This window comes from Schistocerca nitens, chromosome 3 (genome assembly GCF_023898315.1).
Source record: "Schistocerca nitens isolate TAMUIC-IGC-003100 chromosome 3, iqSchNite1.1, whole genome shotgun sequence".
Classification (NCBI taxonomy): domain Eukaryota; kingdom Metazoa; phylum Arthropoda; class Insecta; order Orthoptera; family Acrididae; genus Schistocerca; species Schistocerca nitens.
This window is the reverse complement of record NC_064616.1, coordinates 551,984,414-552,004,129: the sequence shown is the minus strand read 5'-3', so window position 1 is coordinate 552,004,129 and position 19,716 is coordinate 551,984,414. Positions and strand designations below refer to the sequence as shown.

The 19,716-nt window shown below is 41.1% G+C and overlaps 1 protein-coding gene across 6 annotated transcripts in view; it reads left to right on the top strand.

Annotated features, from left to right (window-relative positions):
- LOC126248456 (methionine aminopeptidase 1D, mitochondrial) overlaps positions 1-19,716 on the top strand; it is a 168,896-nt gene that overhangs the window by 75,096 nt on the left and 74,084 nt on the right. For all 6 annotated transcript variants that reach the window (XM_049949455.1, XM_049949453.1, XM_049949458.1 and 3 more), the window contains one exon: positions 3,476-3,626. In XM_049949455.1, the coding sequence (XP_049805412.1) occupies positions 3,476-3,626 (151 nt within the window). The remainder of the gene's footprint in view (positions 1-3,475; positions 3,627-19,716) is intronic.

Genomic DNA, 19,716 nt, shown 5'->3' with positions numbered 1-19,716 from the left:
AACGTGAGGGGCCTAACAACAGATTTGTAGGCAGTGGAAGCATCAAACTGGCCAATGATAGGAATTTTCTGGTTATTATAAGTTCTCAGATTTCGCGTAACTGGAGACAAGGGAGGGGAGCCCAACTCCAAATACGTGCGAGAATTAATGAGAGTTACTGCAGAGCCAGTGTCCACTTGCATGCCAATGTCTTTATCCAGAACACGAACAGTAAAAAACAACTTATTTGTTTGAGAAAGCACACAGTTAACATCCATGTCCGATGCCTCGTCCTCGTCGACAGGAACTTTAGGGGACTGACACACAGAAGCAATGTGGCCTTTTTTCCTACATGAATTACACCTGGCCCAACGTTTTGGACACGTGGCCTTGTCATGCTGTACGAAACAACGTGGACAAGAAGGAAGTGCGGAACGAACCTGCTTCTGTGGTTGCTGTTTTCGCTGCGAGCGTTGCGGCCCAACGCGACGTTGTTTACGTGAGTGAACCGCCGCCACATCTTCGTTCTCCTGTGAAACAGGCAAATTGTCCATGTCAAAAGTTGACTGTACAGCGCCTACATCACACCACGCGTCTATTTGTGCACCAGCAGCATGAGACACTTCAAAGGATTGAGCGATGCTTAGAACTTCCGACAATGACGGATTTGGCAGTTGTAGGGCACATTGCCGAACTTCTTTATCAGGAGCAAGCCGTAGAATAGCATCCCTAACCATTGAATCAGCATAAGACTCATGATGAGTGTCTGTGACAAACTGACATTTCCTATTCAGACCGTGTAGCTCCGCCGCTCAAGTCTGGTAAGATTGGTGGGGCTGTTTACGACACCGGTAGAACGCCATGCGGGCGGCAACAACATGGGTGTTTTTTCGGTAATAGTTAGACAATAAGTCACACATTTCTTGGAAGGACAGGGAGGCAGGTTCCCGCAGAGGGGCTAACTGAGATAGCAGCTGATAGATCCGTGGGGAAATCCAAGATAGAAATAACGACTTACACATAGGAGCGTCGACAACGCTGAAAGCCAAGAAGTGTTGCCGCAAACACTTCTCATAATCCTCCCAGTCTTCAGTGGCCTCGTCGTAAGGAGGGAATGGAGGCGGAGAAGAGGAAGACAGACGATGAGTAAGCAACGTCGACAACGCCTGAATAGCAGCCATCAGCTGTGTTTGTTGTTCAATGAGCGCTTGCATAAGCTGTTCCATGTCTGCCCCATCACGAACACACAAATCTACAACGCAGTGAAAATATCTGACCTCGTCGCCAAAAAGTGTTATAACCTTTAATCACCAATAATTGCGTGGATATTCAAACACACTCACTTAGAAACAATAGCTGGTTACATGATAACAACTTAGTATCTCTCATTCGACTGCCATGCCGTGACATGCGGTCGGCGTCGTTCATAGCTAGGTGGTGCTCCCGCGCTCAGCCGAGTTGCGGAGCGCCTCTATCGCTGTTTGCGCGTACTGTCGTGGTGGCACTGTTTAATGTCGTGGCACTGTCACAACAGTTCCATTTTTACCGATTAAGGTATGGAGCCCTAAAAAGAAGAACAGACTTGTTCACTTGGCGAGTTAACAGAAAATCCGCAAAAATCTTAATTGGCAGGCAACTAGAAAAATAGTAGGCCACATAGCTCACTAAAATCTGCTATAGAATTTCCAGTAATCAATTTGTGGGATGTACTGTATTAATTTCATTCAGCCTCTTACATGTACCTTCTGCAGAGACCAGGAAAATATAATTGGACTAATGACAGTTAACCAAGGAGACAATTAAGCAATCATTATTTTCACATTTCATAAGTGAATTGAGCAGGAAGAAATCTTAATAAATGTTATGGTTTAAAGGGCCCTCTGTTACATACTTGATAGTGATCCAGAGAATGTAGATGTAGTTTTCATTGTTTCCTGTGTAAGAATCAAGTTATCATGGTTGTGAATAACATGAGATTTTGAAGGTTCTCAAGTTGTTTGTGTTAGATGTTAGGTTTCAGTACTGTGTTTATTGCACACAGTTTTTTAATACTTAAGTGAATTTTCTTTACTAAGAAGGTCGACAGTTTCAGTTTTAGGTATCTTACATTAATAGTTTCATTTTTTATGACACAATGCAAAAGAGATGAACACACAGTTTACTCAAGACAATGTCCTAAAAGTTCTGTTACTGCATTGTTCTCAGCATGTTAGTATTGAAATTGACTTATAGCACAGTGCAGTAAGCAATGTAATTTTAATGTAGAAATGAAACATTGATTGGGTAATGACATACATAAACATATGTTACTTGAAGTATTCCCATCAGTTGCAATATTATTATATCATTTTTTGGGCACACATCTGGAACATTGGTACTTCAGATATTTGGCCTAAAACTTTTCAGTAACTAACTTCTATATCAATTTACTCTTTGAGATGCCAGAACCACATGATTCAAAGCTAAACCAAGGAGTTCAGAATGTTACATACACTCAAAAAATAATGGAGAATTTCATAAACATTTTTATTATCCCGAATAATGTATATCATAGATGGTGAATTCCATACTACTTTATTGTAATAAAATATGGATGTATTCCTGAGTAATAAATGATGTGTGGAAGAAATGAAGTGCTCTAAGACTTCATGGCCTGTAACACTCCATTGTTAAATATAAACTCAGCTGACAAAAATTTTGGCATCTTCGGTGCCAAAGCCAACAGTTACTTCCATTTCCAGCAGGAGGCTTAGGACAAGCTACAGTAGCAGGCAATATCTTTGATGTAGAGTGTGCAAGTGGCAGTACAGCACACGGTTGTTTTGTTTTCATTATGCAGATATGTGTCCTTCAGCTGAGGTGGCAGGTATCATGTTCTTCCAACCTCCCCCCCCCCCCCCCCCCTCCATCCCACTCCATCCCCACCCTCCAATCTGCAAATCCTCCTTGATCATAGTTTGTTCCATAAATCATGCTCTAATGGCATTCTACCAAGCTGAATACAGCAGCATTGTTCACCCACACGGCCTACGGTCAATCTCAACTCAAATGTTCAGTTTTGCTTGTAAGACAAGCAAATTCCAGCATAATGTTTATAAAATCATATTTAACCTTTGTGTCAATTGCTTCATGTTTTGCCCAAGTTACTCATTTCCTTCCAGTTTTCAACTGACACATGGAAGCATGCAGTTATCCAACAGACAAAACAATATTGCACAAATAACATGTTACACTATGCTCTTGTAAATAAGTACTGTGTTTCTTAGTTTTAATGTGTCCATAAATCCTTTACATGCAACAGATACTCACTATCTTTTAGATAACCACAGAATGTGCTTATTAAGAAAGACACACATTTTTCATCATATCATCAAACAAAAAAAAAAAGTATAAATGAGTTCTCTTAGAATAAGTAATTAGGTAAATGCTATCAATTCTCTTCTTTGTTTATCATTCAGATTTTATAATGATCAGTGAAAATGATTTACTGTTTCAGGTCTTTCTTGGGGGCTATCATGGTGATTGTTCTGCAACATTCCTAGTGGGAAATGTAGATGAAGAGGGAATACATTTAGTCGAGGGGGCAAAAAAATGCTTATTGAAAGGAATTGGTGCCTGTGGACCAGGTGAAAGATTTTCAGCAATCGGTGAGTCATACATTGTTGTCTACAGTCAATGCTTAAAACCTATAAAAGCATTTATTGGTAATCTTTTGTAAACCATGGAACATTTTTGAAATAAATTTTGTTGTATAAAGTGCAGAAGAGCTCAGTGAAATCACTGTAATTTGCCACCCAAAAAGTTCATTCAGTATCTGAAGCATTTGAGTGTAAAACCTTTGAGTCAAATATTTTGCAGAGTGGCTGTGGGTAAAAGCAATTAGTCAGTGACCATAATTGCTAATTGTTGTTGTTGTTGTTGTTGTTGTGGTCTTCAGTCCTGAGACTGGTTTGATGCAGCTCTCCATGCTACTCTATCCTGTGCAAGCTTCTTCATCTCCCAGTACCCACTGCAACCTACATCCTTCTGAATCTGCTTAGTGTATTCATCTCTTGGTCTCCCTCTACAATTTTTACCCTCCACGCTGCCCACCAATACCAAATTGGTGATCCCTTGATGCCTCAGAACATGTCCTACCAACCGATCCCTTCTTCTGGTCAAGTTGTGCCACAAACTCCTCTTCTCCCCAATCCTATTCAGTACCTCCTCATTAGTTATGTGATCTACCCATCTAATCTTCAGCATTCTTCTGTAGCACCACATTTTGAAAGCTTCTATTCTCTTCTTGTCCAAACTATTTACCGTCCATGTTTCACTTCCATACATGGCTACACTCCATACAAATACTTTCAGGAACGACTTCCTGACACTTAAATCTATACTCGATGTTAACAAATTTCTCTTCTTCAGAAACGCTTTCCTTGCCATTGCCAGTCTACATTTTATATCCTCTCTACTTCGACCATCATCAGTTATTTTGCTCCCCAAATAGCAAAACTCCTTTACTACTTTAAGTGTCTCATTTCCTAGTCTAATACCCTCAGCATCACCCGACTTAATTCGACTACATTCCATTATCCTCGTTTTGCTTTTGTTGATGTTCATCTTATATCCTCCCTTCAAGACACCATCCATTCCGTTCAACTGCTCTTCCAAGTCCTTTGCTGTCTCTGACAGAATTACAATGTCATCGGCGAACCTCAAAGTTTTTATTTCTTCTCCATGGATTTTAATACCTACTCCGAATTTTTCTTTTGTTTCCTTTACTGCTTGCTCAATATACAGATTGAATAACATCAGGGAGAGGCTACAACCCTGTCTTACTCCCTTCCCAACCACTGCTTCCCTTTCATGTCCCTCGACTCTTATAACTGCCATCTGGTTTCTGTACAAATTGTAAATAGCCTTTTGCTCCCTGTATTTTACCCCTGCCACCTTTAGAATTTGAAAGAGAGTATTCCAGTCAACATTGTCAAAAGCTTTCTCTAAGTCTACAAATGCTAGAAACGTAGGTTTACCTTTCCTTAATCTTTCTTCTAAGATAAGTCGAAAGGTCAGTATTGCCTCATGTGTTCCAGTATTTCTACAGAATCCAAACTGATCTTCCCCGAGGTCGGCTTCTACTAGTTTTTCCATTCGTCTGTAAAGAATTCATGTTAGTATTTTGCAGCTGTGGCTTATTAAACTGATTGTTCGGTAATTCTCACATCTGTCAACGCCTGCTTTCTTTGGGATTGAAATTATTATATTCTTCTTGAAGTCTGAGGGTATTTCGCCTGTTTCATACATCTTGCTCACCAGATGGTAGAGTTTTGTCAGGACTGGCTCTCCCAAGGCCGTCAGTAGTTCCAATGGAATGTTGTCTACTCCGGGGGCCTTGTTTCGACTCAGGTCTTTCAGTGCTCTGTCAAACTCTTCACGCAGTATCGTATCTCCCATTTCATCTTCATCTACATCCTCTTCCATTTCCATAATATTGTCCTCAAGTACATCGCCCTTGTATAGACCCTCTATATATTCCTTCCACCTTTCTGCTTTCCCTTCTTTGCTTCGAATTGGGTTTCCATCTGAGCTCTTGATGTTCATACAAGTGGTTCTCTTTTCTCCAAAGGTCTCTTTAATTTTCCTGTAGGCAGTATCTATCTTACCCCTAGTGAGATAAGCCTCTACATCCTTACATTTGTCCTCTAGCCATCCCTGCTTAGCCAGTTTGCACTTCCTGTCGATCTCATTTTTGAGACGTTTGTATTCCTTTTTGCCTGCTTCATTTACTGCATTTTTATATTTTCTTCTTTCATCAATTAAATTCAATATTTCTTTTGTTACCCAAGGATTTCTACTAGCCCTCGTCTTTTTACCTACTTGATCCTCTGCTGCCTTCAGTACTTCATCCCTCAAAGCTACCCATTCTTCTTCTACTGTATTTCTTTCCCCCATTCCTGTCAATTGTTCCCTTATGCTCTCCCTGAAACTCTGTACAACCTCTGGTTCTTTCAGTTTATCCAGGTCCCATCTCCTTAAATTCCCACCTTTTTGCAGTTTCTTCAGTTTTAATCTACAGGTCATAACCAATAAATTGTGGTCAGAGTCCACATCTGCCCCTGGAAATGTCTTACAATTTAAAACCTGGTTCCTAAATCTCTGTCTTACCATTATATAATCTATCTGATACCTTTTAGTATCTCCAGGGTTCTTCCATGTATACAACCTTCTATCATGATTCTTAAACCAAGTGTTAGCTATGATTAAGTTGTGCTCTGTGCACAATTCTACCAGGCAGCTTCCTCTTTCATTTCTTAGCCCCAATCCATAATCTCCTACTAGGTTTCCTTCTCTCCCATTTCCTACACTCGAATTCCAGTCACCCATGACTATTAAATTTTCGTCTCCCTTCACTCTCTGAATAATTTCTTTTATTTCATCATTCATTTCTTCAATTTCTCCGTCATCTGCAGAGCTAGTTGGCATATAAACTTGTACTACTGTAGTAGGTGTGGGCTTCGTATCTATCTTGGCCATAATAATGCGTTCACTAATCTGTTTGTAGTAGCTTACCCGCGTTCCTATTTTCCTATTCATTATTAAACCTACTCCTGCATTACCCCTATTTGACTTTGTGTTTATAACCCTGTAGTCACCTGACCAGAAGTCTTGTTCCTCCTGCCACCGAACTTCACTAATTCCCACTATATCTAACTTTAACCTATCCATTTCCCTTTTCAAATTTTCTAACCTACCTGCCCGATTAAGGGACCTGACATTCCACGCTCCGATCCGTAGAACGCCAGTTTTCTTTCTCCTGATAACGACATCCTCTTGAGTAGTCCCCGCCCGAAGATCTGAATGGGGGACTATTTTACCTCCGGAATATTTTACCCAAGAGGACGCCATCATCATTTAATCATACAGTAAAGCTGCATGCCCTCGGGAACTATTACGGCCGTAGTTTCCCCTTGCTTTCAGCCGTTTGCAGTACCAGCACAGCAAGGCCGTTTTGGTTATTGTTACAAGGCCAGATCAGTCAATCATCCAGACTGTTGCCCTTGCAACTACTGAAAAGGCTGCTGCCCCTCTTCAGGAACCACACGTTTGTCTGGCCTCTCAACAGGTACCCCGCCATTGTGGTTGTACCTACGGTACGGCTATCTGTATCGCTGAGGCACGCAAGCCTCCCCACCAACGGCAAGGTCCATGGTTCATGGGAGTGTATTTCACTAACGTTGCAGCGTCGTATCGTCCGACCATTACTCACAGCGTCGCGAGTAAAATGTTGCCATTAATATTTCAGCCATGTACAATCCCTCGTTCTGATAATTAAATAATTGCTAATTATATGAAAGAAATATAAAGAAACACAGTCTTCAAATGACTCGAGCGTTGTCAAAATTTAGTCATTAGGTTGAACACACCATCTCTTCAACCACAATCTGACACCAACTGCACATCTGAAACCATGTTGCAGTTTCCAAACGTCTAATCATCGCCAGTAACACCTTAATACAATGCAGAAGGTGTTCGGATCATGTAACATGGACCAGCAATGATAGGTTGACAGTAATGTCACGCGATGTGTTATTGTGAACCTTATTTCCATCAATTGATTTGATTTATGTACCGGGTGATCAAAAAGTCAGAATAAATTTGAAAACTTAATAGGTAAAAATTGACACACATGCTTGGAATGACATGGGGTTTTATTATTTAAAAAAAAAAAAAAGTCCGACAGATGGTGTTTAACAGCAAAACGTCAGTGACTGCTATCGTGACGGGTGAGAGGTACGCCGATATGTTACAGAATTGCATCATCCCCAGCCTGGCTCATAAACACCTGCTAGAACGTATGATGCTTATGCAGGATGTCGCTCCACCCCATATTGCTAGACGTGGGAAAGATCTCTTGTGCACGTCGTTTGGTGATGATCATGTGCTCAGCCGCCACTTTCGTCATGCTTGGCCTCCCAGGTCCCCAGACCTCAGTCCGTGTGATTATTGGCTTTGGGTTTACCTGAAGTCGCAAGTGTACCGTGATTGTCCGTCATCTCTAGGGATGCTGAAAGACAACATCCGACGCCAGTGTCTCACCATAACTCCGGATATGCTTTACAGTGCTGTTCACAGCATTATTCCTCGACTACATCTATTGTTGAGGAATGATGGTGAACATATTGAGCATTTCCTGTAAAGAACATCATCTTTGCTTTGTCTTGCTTTGTTATGCTAATTATTGCTATTCTGATCAGATGAAGTGCCATCTGTCGGACATATTTTGAACTTTTGTATTTTTTTTTTGGTTCTAATAAAACCCCATGTCATTCCAAGCATGTGTACCTCTCTATCTACATTATTCCATGATTTATTCAGTTTTCAAATTTATACTGACTTTTTGATCACCCGGTATATCCAAAGAAACTATTTCCTACAGTTGTAGAGGGAGGTGGTTATGTGGTGATGCATTATCACACTATTAGATTGGTCCTGCAATTACTCTCGAGGAATAAATTAAAACAAAGGATTATATGGACAGGTTAGATGATCACATGTGCTCCATGGTACAGATGATTTTGGTTAATCAGGAAGTTATGTTCTGAGATGACGAGGCTCCAATTCACACTCCTATCTCACTCACGAAAGGGTAGAATATTAGATGTTTAGTATCACCACCAGCAGACCTCACAGTGGAGGTAGATGAGCTGGTGTCGGTAACACAGCAGAATAGTGCAGAAACTTTCTACGGAGGGCACATGTGACATGTGTATGGGCAGACCCGCTGTTGCAGGTGTGTCTGCATGGCTTCAGACTCATTTTGTTCTCACAGGTTTTTTTTCCCTGGTTATCATTGAGCAGCCATTGGCCTGTGAAGTATCCGTGCTGGATGTGTAGTGGAGCAGCAATGTCATACCTGTGCGGATACTAACGTGGTGACGAAAGATATTCTTATGCATGCAACACCCCTATATTTTCTTTCCCCATTTCCTCATATTCACTTGGCCCATCATGGACTTGACATTTCTGCAATTCTAGCAGGAACAGTTGCGCCTGCAGAAAGAGCAGCAGCAGCAGCAGCAGCAGCAATGGGAGCAGATGCAGGCACTGATATCCCAAAATGCAGACCTGCTGTATCGTTGGGAGACCAGGCACCCGCTGTTCCATTTTCTGAGCCACCTTCTGCCATCCGCAATGCCATTTTCTGGTTTTGATGAGTTGACAGAAAGGTGTGGGTATTACCTGTGCCAGTTCTTGCTGCCCTGCCAGGTAAGGTGCAGTGTCAATCCACTTGATAAGGCTGCCTTGTTATAGTACAGCAGCATAGGTTTATATGAAGTTCTCCAAAATTGGAAACCCTCCACTAAATCTGAGAAACTTTACTTTGATGAGCTTGGTTGGTTGCTTAAACATATTTTAGACATCAAACCCATGTGGCGGTGGCATGGTTGCAGTTTAACCAGCACCACAAGTGTCTTGGGCAGTCATATGCAGCCTGAATCACCAGTTATTAGTGCTTCTCATGCAACTGTCATTTTGAGAGCCCCAAGTATGCACACTCGCTAATTCAGGATGTGATTGCTAGGTAAACTCCTGAGCATCAGGTTCAGATTATGGTGTTAACGTAGATCGACCCTTCATTAGCTGACATTGCCCAAACAAAAGAATCATCTGAGCTTGTGGTAGTGGCAAGGGATGTTTTTTCTGATAATTCACAGGCCATGCAATTGTGTGCAGATGTTTTATTTATTATTTATTTACATGTCAAGTTCCATAGGACCAAATTGAGGGGCAAATCTCCAAGGTCATGGAGCGTGTCATTACATGAAATTAGAACAGAAAAGAAGTAACAAATAAAATAAAATGTTTATGAACCCGAAAAAGATCAGTCCATAAGTTTAAGTAAATGCAATCAACAATACAACAGGAATTACCTTACTTTTTCAAGGGACTCCTTGACAGAATAGAACGAATGACCCATGAAGAAACTCTTCAGTTTCGATTACTGCTAAGATTTTTGAATTCTTGTGGTAGCTTATTGAAAATGGATGCAACAGTATACTGCACAACTTTCTGCATAAGAGTTAAGGAAGTCCAATCCAAATGCAGGTTGGATTTCTGCTGAGTATTAACTGATTGAAAGCTGCTTATTCTTGGGAATAAGCTAATATTGTTAACAAGAAATGACAGTAAGGAATAAATATATTGAGAGGCCAATGTCAAAATACCCACTCATGAACAGGGGTCAACAAGAGGTTCATGGAGTTACACCACTTATTGTCCGAACCGCCCATTTCTGAGCCAAAAATATCCTTTTAGAAAGGGAAGAGCTACCCCAGAATATAATACCATATGACATAAGCGAATGAAAACCAGAAAAGTAGATTAATTTATGTGTTGATTGATCACTCACTTCAGATACTATTCAAATAGCAAAAATGGCAGCATAAGTCTTTGAACAAGATCCTGAACACGGGCTTTCCACGATAATTTACTATCTATCTGAACACCTAGAAATTTGAACTGTTCAGTTTCACTAATCATATGCCCATTCTGTGAAATTAAAATGTCAGGTTTTGTAGAATTGTGTGTTAGAAACTGTAAAAACTGGGTCTTACTGTGATTTAGCATTAGTTTATTTTCTACGAGTGATGAACTTAGGTCATGAAATGCACTATTTGAAATCGAGCCAATGTTGCACACAACATCCTTTACTACCAAGCTAGTGTCATCAGCAAACAGAAATATTTTAGAATTACCCATAATACTAGAGGGCATATCATTTATATAAATAAGGAACAGGAGTGGCCCCAACACTTATCCCTAGGGCACTCCCCACTTGACCGTACCCCACTTAGACCCTACATCATAGCCATTCTCAACATTGTGAATAATGACCTTTTGCTGTCTGTTGCTAAAGTAAGAGGTGAACCAATTGTGAGCTGCTCCCCATATTCCGTAATGGTCCAACTTCTGGAGCAATATTTTGTGATCAACACAATCAAATGCCTTAGTTAAATCAAAAAATATACCTAGCATTTGAAACCTTTTGTTGAATCCATCCAGGACCTCATAGAGAGAAAATATAGTATTTTCAGTTGTTAAACGGCTTCTAAAGCCGAACTGTACATTTGATAGCAAATTCTGTGATATAAAATGATCAATTATCCTTACATACACAGCCATTTCAGCAACTTTAGGAAACTCTGGTGACATAGAAATAGGTCTAAAATTGTCTGCATTATCCCTTTCTCCATTTTTATAAAGTAGCTTTACTATTGAGTACTTTAATTGTTCAGGAAGCTGACCATTCCTAAAGGAAAGATTACAAATATGGCTAAATACAGCACTAACATGTGCAGCATAGTACTTTAATATTCTGCTAGGCACCGCATCATAACCATGAGAATCCTTAGTCTTCAGTGATTTAATTATTGACTCAATCTCTCCCTTGTCTGTATCACTGAGGAGTATTTCAGACATCAGTCTCGGAAAGGCATTTGCCAAGAGAGTTACATAATTCCCTGTAGAAGCTAAATTTTTATTTAATTCATCAGCAATGCACAGTAAATGATTATTAAGTACTGTACGTGTATCTGCTCCCCTGCACCCTAGTTGGAAAACAACAGTGTGCATCAGATCATATGAATTTAGGAGATCTACCAACATCTTTTTTCTTGCACCATCATACACAAAATTTATATTGAAGTCACCACATATAACTAATTTCTGGTACTTCCGATAAAGTGAATCGAGAGCCCTCTCTAGCTTGTGCAGAAATGCTCTGAAGTCAGAGTTAGGGGACCTATAAACAACAACAATTAGAAGTCTAGTTTCACTAAATTCAACTGCCCCTGCTCAACATTCAAGTATCTGTTCATTTCAGTGCAGTGCCATGTTAGGTCTTTGTACTAAAATGGAATACCGTTTTTTACGTACATAGCCACTCTCCACCCCAGAAGGAACTCCTTGAAAAAGAGCCAACTAATCTGTATGCTGGTAAAGGAAGCCTCTGAATTGTCAAATTATTTAAGTGGTGCGCCAAGATACCAATAATTTCAGAGTCAACATCTGTAAGCAGTTCACCAACTTTATTTCTAATACCTCTTATATTGTGATGAAATGTTCTAATTCCTTCTGTGCTTGCAAACATGATAGATATCCTCTGAAGGTGAGCCCTTAGTTAGAAGGACTTCCTTTAAGCTGGTTTACCTGTCATTTGAAAAAGGTCTAAAAAAGGTTCACCTCTAACACCAGCTATTACAGGAATTTTGCCATGAGTGATCGTACCACCACCACGACCACCCACTACACTGTCACTTATAAGCTTTGCCAGCCTCCCCTTCCCATATCTGGGCCATGCCTAGTGAAACGTGATCTGCTGATAGACCCAACTGGCACCACTGAAATGTGACCCATGCCCTCTGCCATCAGCGCCCTCTCCATCCCCATGTTAATGCACCTAACAACTGCATTAAGATGAGGCCAATCATAATGCTGAAACAGTTGCACAAAATGCACATTAGTGCCACCAGTTTGAGTAGCCATCTTCACCAGGTCACCACCTACATCATATTCCCCACCCCTGTCAAGACTGTTCCCTGCTCCACCCACTATCACTACCTGATCCTCCTTTGTAAAATTCCTACCAGTCCCTGTTGACCTGAGGGATACCCCAGGTGGCCTTGCCTCCTGCCGAGTTGCCGTGTGTTGTTGCTGTTGACAGTTCCACTGCAGTGGCCTGGCAGTGCTGTCTGTCCTGACCTGTGCTGAGCTTGGTGGGTTTGCCCCAATCACAGCATCGTAATTCCTGCAAGTGACATTTTTTGGGTCCTCACTGTTATTCTCCTTCTGCTTGTTGAACGAGCCAGCAGCAATGACTGCCCACACATTAAGGCCATGTGTGGGGTATGCTGGTGGATAGGTCATTTGGCAAATGTTTGTGATACTCAACAGGCCGTGAGTCAGTCATTGGATGCCCCAGTGCTTTCACTGGAATTTGGGGCTGCCTCCAATGTCCCGTGCATGTCGTCCCACCATATTTTGCGGACATTGGTAGTGAATGGGTGGGCAGTCGAATTTCAGGCAGACACAAGAGTGATGGTCAGCCTAATTGAGTTAGATACGTATAGGTTCTTGGGGGTACCCAGAGTTGCAGTGGACACTCTGTCAAGTTGTGTCTTATAGTAAACAGCACGTTTCTTTGTGAAGGAAATTCTCCATCTCTGCACATTATAAGAATTTGGAACAGCAGCTTACCTAGTCAGTGGTCAATTCACCGTTGGTACAGAATATCCTTGGGCTCAATGCATTTTCTGTTATTGGCTTCCTGATCATTGAGAAAGTGCATGTAGTGTCTCAGTCCCTATCTTTTCATGATTTGGACTACTTACTGTGGTCCTACAGCCTGCTGTTTGAAAATACCTTGGGCTGAGCAGAAAATTTCACGGTACATTTCTGTTAAGCTGTTGATGGTACCCAAATTTTGTCATCTCAACCTCATTCCCTGCACCATGCATGACAAGAGAAAGGCTGAGGTGCATCGTTGGCAGGATCATGGTGCCATTTCTTCTATTTTGTTGAGTCATTGGACCACCCGTTTGGTGGTGACTCAGAAGCCTGAGGGTGTCTTGTGCCTTTGCGGCTATTTTAAACAGATCATCAGCATGCAATGTGTAGCAGGTTTGTATCCAATTCCACTACAGGCAGAGTTGTTTAATGAAGTTTTCAGTCAGTTTTCCTATGCCTCCTAGAGAGTTGCCTTCATTGCAAACTGTGGAATAACAGTATTTTTCCCCAACAGTGCATTTTTTGGGTCATGTGCTTAGTAAAGATGGTCTTATCCCCACAGATGAACACATCCAGGCCATTGTTAACATACCAGCACCGAAGAAACTGAAGGAGCTCTAGTCCTTTTTTGGTAATCTTTTGTTTTATGCTCAGTTCATTCCCCAGACCATGCATATTAGGCTTTGCCAGAAGGGTGTTAAGTTTGTCTGTTATGTGGATTGTCAATGGGCTTTACAGTCTCTCAAGCAGCAGTTGTGCTTTGCTCCCTACCTGGCTTCCTTTATAGTGGTTAACTCTTAACCCTAGCCTTAGCTGACATGTCCCAGTATAGCATTGGTGCCATCCTGTCCTATTGGAACCTGGATGGCACCGAACAGCCCGTCATTTATGCATCAAAGGTGCTTCCTGCTGTGCAGCATAATTATTCACATATGGAAAAGAAGGAACTAGCTATTATTTTCAGGGTTAAAAAGTTCCAAATCTTCCTGTGTGGGGCGAGGTTCCTGCTCATCACCAACCAGAAGCTGTTGGTTTCCTTATTTGGCCCACATTCCAAGCTGCCAGGTAGTAGGACAGCCCAACTGTTGCAGCTGAGGGTCCTCTTTCTCAGTAACTGTTGTTACGACATTCATTACTATTCATCTGCCTAGCATACCAATGCTGACATGTTATCGCAGCTACCAGTGGGGCCCAGTCCTGAGTTCGATCGGCAAGAGGCTCTTGTGTTCATGTTAGATGATGCCCTGCAGCAAACCCTTTCAGACTTTCCATTGATGGCATATACAGTTGCGACCACCACAGCTCCTGACATGCTTTTCTGGCATATCATTTTATTGATCCAGTTGGGCTGACGAGCACATTTCTTTAGGGGAAGATCAGGTGTGACATACATTTTTCCTCCTACATGATCATCTCAACATTGTCCAGGGGGTTCTCATGATCACTATGGAGAAGCAGTACTGCCATGTGGTTGTTCCATTGGCATGGCATCCTTGCATGCTCTTATTGCTGCATTCATCTCACGGGAATATGACTCACATGAAGGCATTGACACAATGCCATGCCTACTGGCATCTGGTGTATTCTTGGCATTCTTGAAGGGTGTGTGTGTACAGAACCAGGCTGCACTGCTGTACCAGTTGTCTCCTTGGCTGGTCCCAAAACACCTATGGGAGAGTGCGTATGTTGATTTCGATGGCCCCTTTTTGAGCAGGGCAAGGCTGTTAGTAGTTTATACATTGTCCAATTTTGCATATGTGGCCAAGCTGTCCACTATGTCATTGACTGCCATGGTTTGCCCATTTTCAGTATTTTTTGCCATTGAGGGATCCCCTAGGACCCTGTTATGTGACTGTGGTCAGCAATTTTTGTCATAGGAGTTTGAGGACTGTGCTTGGGATTGCAGTGGTATCCAGCATATGACTGCCCCTGTGTTTTGCCTGCCTTCTAACTCAAAGGTGGAGTGCTTTGTGAATACATTTAAGATCCAAATGAAGAAATCTGTGTCTGCCACTTTCAATGACAATGCGTTGTCAAGCTTTCTGGTGGCATACCAGGTGACATTGGTTAGCGGGTGCAGTCTGGTGGAACATTTGCACAGGTGCCAGCTGTGGGCTCTCCTGGATTTGCTGCCCCTGAGTAGAAAGCCACAGACCACTGTGGACTGTCATGTCTCCCTCCCAGGGCTTCAGTGTTGGCCTGCAAATGTTGGCAGTTGTTTGTGGCAGATGTTGGTTGGGAGCAGGTAACCCGCCATGCTAATCAGCTGTGCCCACACCCTGTTGGGACAACACTACCATGATTTGATGGTCCATGATTCCCTAATGCCATTTCCTCCACACACTTCACTGTCCTCACATTGCCTGCAACAGCAGCCCCCAGTGAAGCCTGCACCTGCACCTACCAATGTGGAACCCATGGAGTTTGATCCACCCTCCTCCTACGCCTCCTTCTTGCTCTCAATGATGGAGGTGGCATCACCTCCACTGCCACCAGTGGATCTCACGTTGCCACAGCCTCTGTGCCATTCCACCCTTCTGGCAGAGCCATCAGTGTCGGCATTGCCTCCTTAGGTGATTGGTCTGCTGTTGGGATCTTCAGGGGCTCTTTGGTTCTGTGCCAGAAATGTTGCAGCCCAAGCCTGTTCATTTTCAGTCCTTTGTAGCCTTTTTAGTGGAAATCACAATGGAAGCAGACAAGCTGGCATGGGTAGCACTGTGGGATAGTGCAGAAGCCTGCCATGAAGGCTGCATGTGATACATAGTCTGGACAGACCCACTGGTAGAGGCACTGTGGGCAGCAGTAGGGTGGGCAAGGCAGAGCTTACTCAGAGCTCGACCTCCACGGATCTTGCTTGGTGTATTGTATTGTGTGTTGTACCATTAGTCATCCCCACCAGCTGCACACTCAGTTCTTCCTGTGCTCATCTCTGCATGGGTTTGGACACTCTGCTTCCTGTAGATCAACATCATACAGTGAGTTCATTTCCCTCTCACAGGCTTCTGTTCCCCAGCTACCATCAAACCACCACTGGCCCATGAAATATCTGTGCTGACATTGTAGTGAAGTAGCATTTTCACACCTGTACAGATGCTAAAGAATGCACAGAATTATAGACCAGTATTGCTGATGTATGTCTGTTGCAGGATCCTAGAACCTATTATAAGCTCAAACATTATGATGATGTTCATGGAGGAACAAAAGCTTCTCTCAAAGAATCAGCATGTATTCAGGGGGGGGGGGGGGGGGGAAATATGCTGGGCTTCATTAATGCGTGAGTAATAGAATCTAGTATGTTAAACTAGGTTGTGAATGTTCAGTAGAAATGAAAGTAACATATGGTAAGTTCCTAGGAAGTATAATAGGATCAGTAGTGTTCTCAGTATACATTAACAATCTATCAGATAGGAATTTTGGACAATAGTAAGAAAATGCAGAAAGAGTTGACCAAAAATTTCTCTTCAGGTAATGAATGACAGCTCTCTTTAAATGTGGGCAAATATTCAAGTAATTCCTACAACAAAGAGAAAGAATCCAATAGTACTTAATTACAAGGTTAATCATGAACAACTTGAGCAGGTCACATCATATAAGTATTTAAGGGTGATGCTAAGAAGTGATATGAAATGAGACATCCACATAAATTCAGTTTTATGGAAGATGAAGTGAAGACAGATTTGTGGGAAGTTTTCTGGGAAGATGCAATACATCTGTAAAGGAGATCACATGTAAGACTGTTTTGGAGTATTGTTCCAGTGTTTAGAGTCCTTATCAAGTAGAGATGAAACCAGATAGGGAACAAATTCATTAATGTACTGCGAGGACCATAAAGAATTGATACAGCTCAAGTTCTTAGAGAACTTAAATGGGAGTTCCTGGAAGAAAGATATCATAGTATTCTCAAACCTTGGTTGGGTTAATTTAGAGATGCTGTATTTGAAGAAGATTGTGTGACTCTTATGCTGCCATGATCATATATCTCACATAGGGATCATGAGAATCAGACAGAGAATAAGATAAAAGAGGTTAGGGCACATAAATGGGCATATGGATCACAATTTTTCTTCATTCAATATTCAAATATAATTCAATATTCAATATTCAAATAGAATTCACTGTACTGTGGCTTTCAGAGTATATATGTAAGTGTGGGTGAAACAGTCATCAGTGTGGCCAACCTTCTGGTCTCCTGTTGCATTTCACTTACAACCTGAGGATTGGACATGGGAGCAGTAGGCTAATAGAAACATATTTGGGGGTAATGAGTGATATAAATATGTATCCATTTGTGAATGATGTCTCTGACCATGATGAACAAGTAGCTATACTTAAAAACTTGCCTGACCACGAAGAAGTGCCATTATACAAAACAAGTAGAGTGTTTAATCAACTGACAACAGAAAGTTTTGAGATAGCTGTACAAAAATGTGATGTGTGTAATGTGACAGATATCAATTCTAAATTTAACATTACATTACAGTAAACTACACAAATGTGAATTTTACTTGGGTGCAGTAGAATGAAATGACATAACATTATGAAATACTGTTGCAATACAGTACCATAGTTATAAAATAATCTGAACCATTAGTTTAAATTTTTTTTTATTTTTAAAATGCACTCCAGTGATACAGAAGGAGCTCCTCAACAGAAAGTTATTACATCAGTCTTGAACTCAACCAATTTATCTACAATACATTTGATATGCTCTGGCAATTTGTTGAATATGTGTGTATGTGACTCCTTTCTGTATTAATGTAAACTCCTTGAGGCCATCATGGAGGCCATGATGTTATATTCATGTATTTCATTATTTGTTTTTAAGAAAAGAGGAACATGGGTAGTGGCAAATGATATTAATGAAGAAATATATTGTGAAGAGGACTCTGCAGGAGTTTTTAGAACCAACGCCACAAGTAATTCTTATAATGCACTTCTTTGTTCTAAACATCATATCCCAGAAAAATGATTCTGTATCTCATTGGTGATAGGAAATATTCAGAAAAAATAGTGTTGTTCGTTGTTTTTTTTAAATTTCATGCTCACTGCAAATGTAGCTGTACTAAGGCGCTTAATTGATTCAAACAGTGGGTTTTCCGATTAAGGTTATGCTATATCTGTAATCTGAAAAACTTTACAGTTTCTCTTTGTTGTATGTCATAGTCTGAGGAGACTATAGTCATAGCTCATGTAGTTCTGTAAGAGGTGCTTAATTGTATGTACTGAATATTCTCAAAATTTGATGATTATCCATTTGCCTTGGACCATTTATTGACATTTTCAGTTTTTGATAGCTGCCTTTTCAGTAAAGGGACTAATACTACTATTTATTCCTATACTGGTATCATTTGCAAAAAGTAACAAATTTGTATCTACTGAGACCTATTGTTATGTGACTGATATGAAATTGTTTCACTGTACTTTCTTTCATTCAGATAAAATACATTTCTATCAGTTTGTAACATCTGTTGTGCCAAGACAGTGTAGATGCTACCATTAAGACATCAAAAACCATGTACAAGGAAAAGAAAATTATATGCGATGGCTAGGACAAACATTGAAGTAGAAATGATTTTATATTACAATGAATACTATGCTGTCACAAAGAAAATGATAAAAGAGCAGAAGAACTCTGTACACTGTCTAAAATTAATAATTAAAATAATAAAATATGGGCAATAATAAAAGAGAACCTGAAAAATTGGTTTAGAAATCTTAGACCTCAATTATTAATTAAAACAGTCAAATAATAAGTAATAGGAATTAGGTAGCCAACATGAGCTGTTTGAGGCTTTCCTGACATAATAACTGCTTCAGCATTCCACAAGCGTCGCATCAGATAATGTTGTAAAGTCTGCACAATACAGTATAACCCTGCTTTTATGTTCCCAGAATTAACATTTTCCCACTGTTCACAACATTTTTTATCATTTCCATCAAATTTCCTATGTCCACAATGTTAAGTTGCACCCGATTTTACGCCAACAACCGAGCGAGGTGGCGCAGTGGTTAGCACACTGGACTCGCATTCGGGAGGACGACGGTTCAATCCCGTCTCCGGCCGTCCTGATTTAGGTTTTCCGTGATTTCCCTAAATTGCTTCAGGCAAATGCCGGGGTGGATCCTTTGAAAGGGCATGGCCGATTCCCTTCCCTAACCCGAGCTTACGCTCCGTCTCTAATGACCTCGTTGTCGACGGGACGTTAAACACTAATCTCCTCCTTACGCCAACATATTTATAATTTTCCCGCGTTTTATGCATTACAAAAAAATTTTCATATAGAAAAAAATGATGCTGGCATAATGTTGACAATCCAGTAGCATTTACAAATATTACATGGTTAAGTTTATTGACACCAGCGCACTCAGCAGATGTGAACCGATAAATGTGTAAAAGTTGGAACAATTCATGCTGTATGTCCCACCACTGCCAAGCCCTATTTGACGTGGTAGCTGATGGGACAT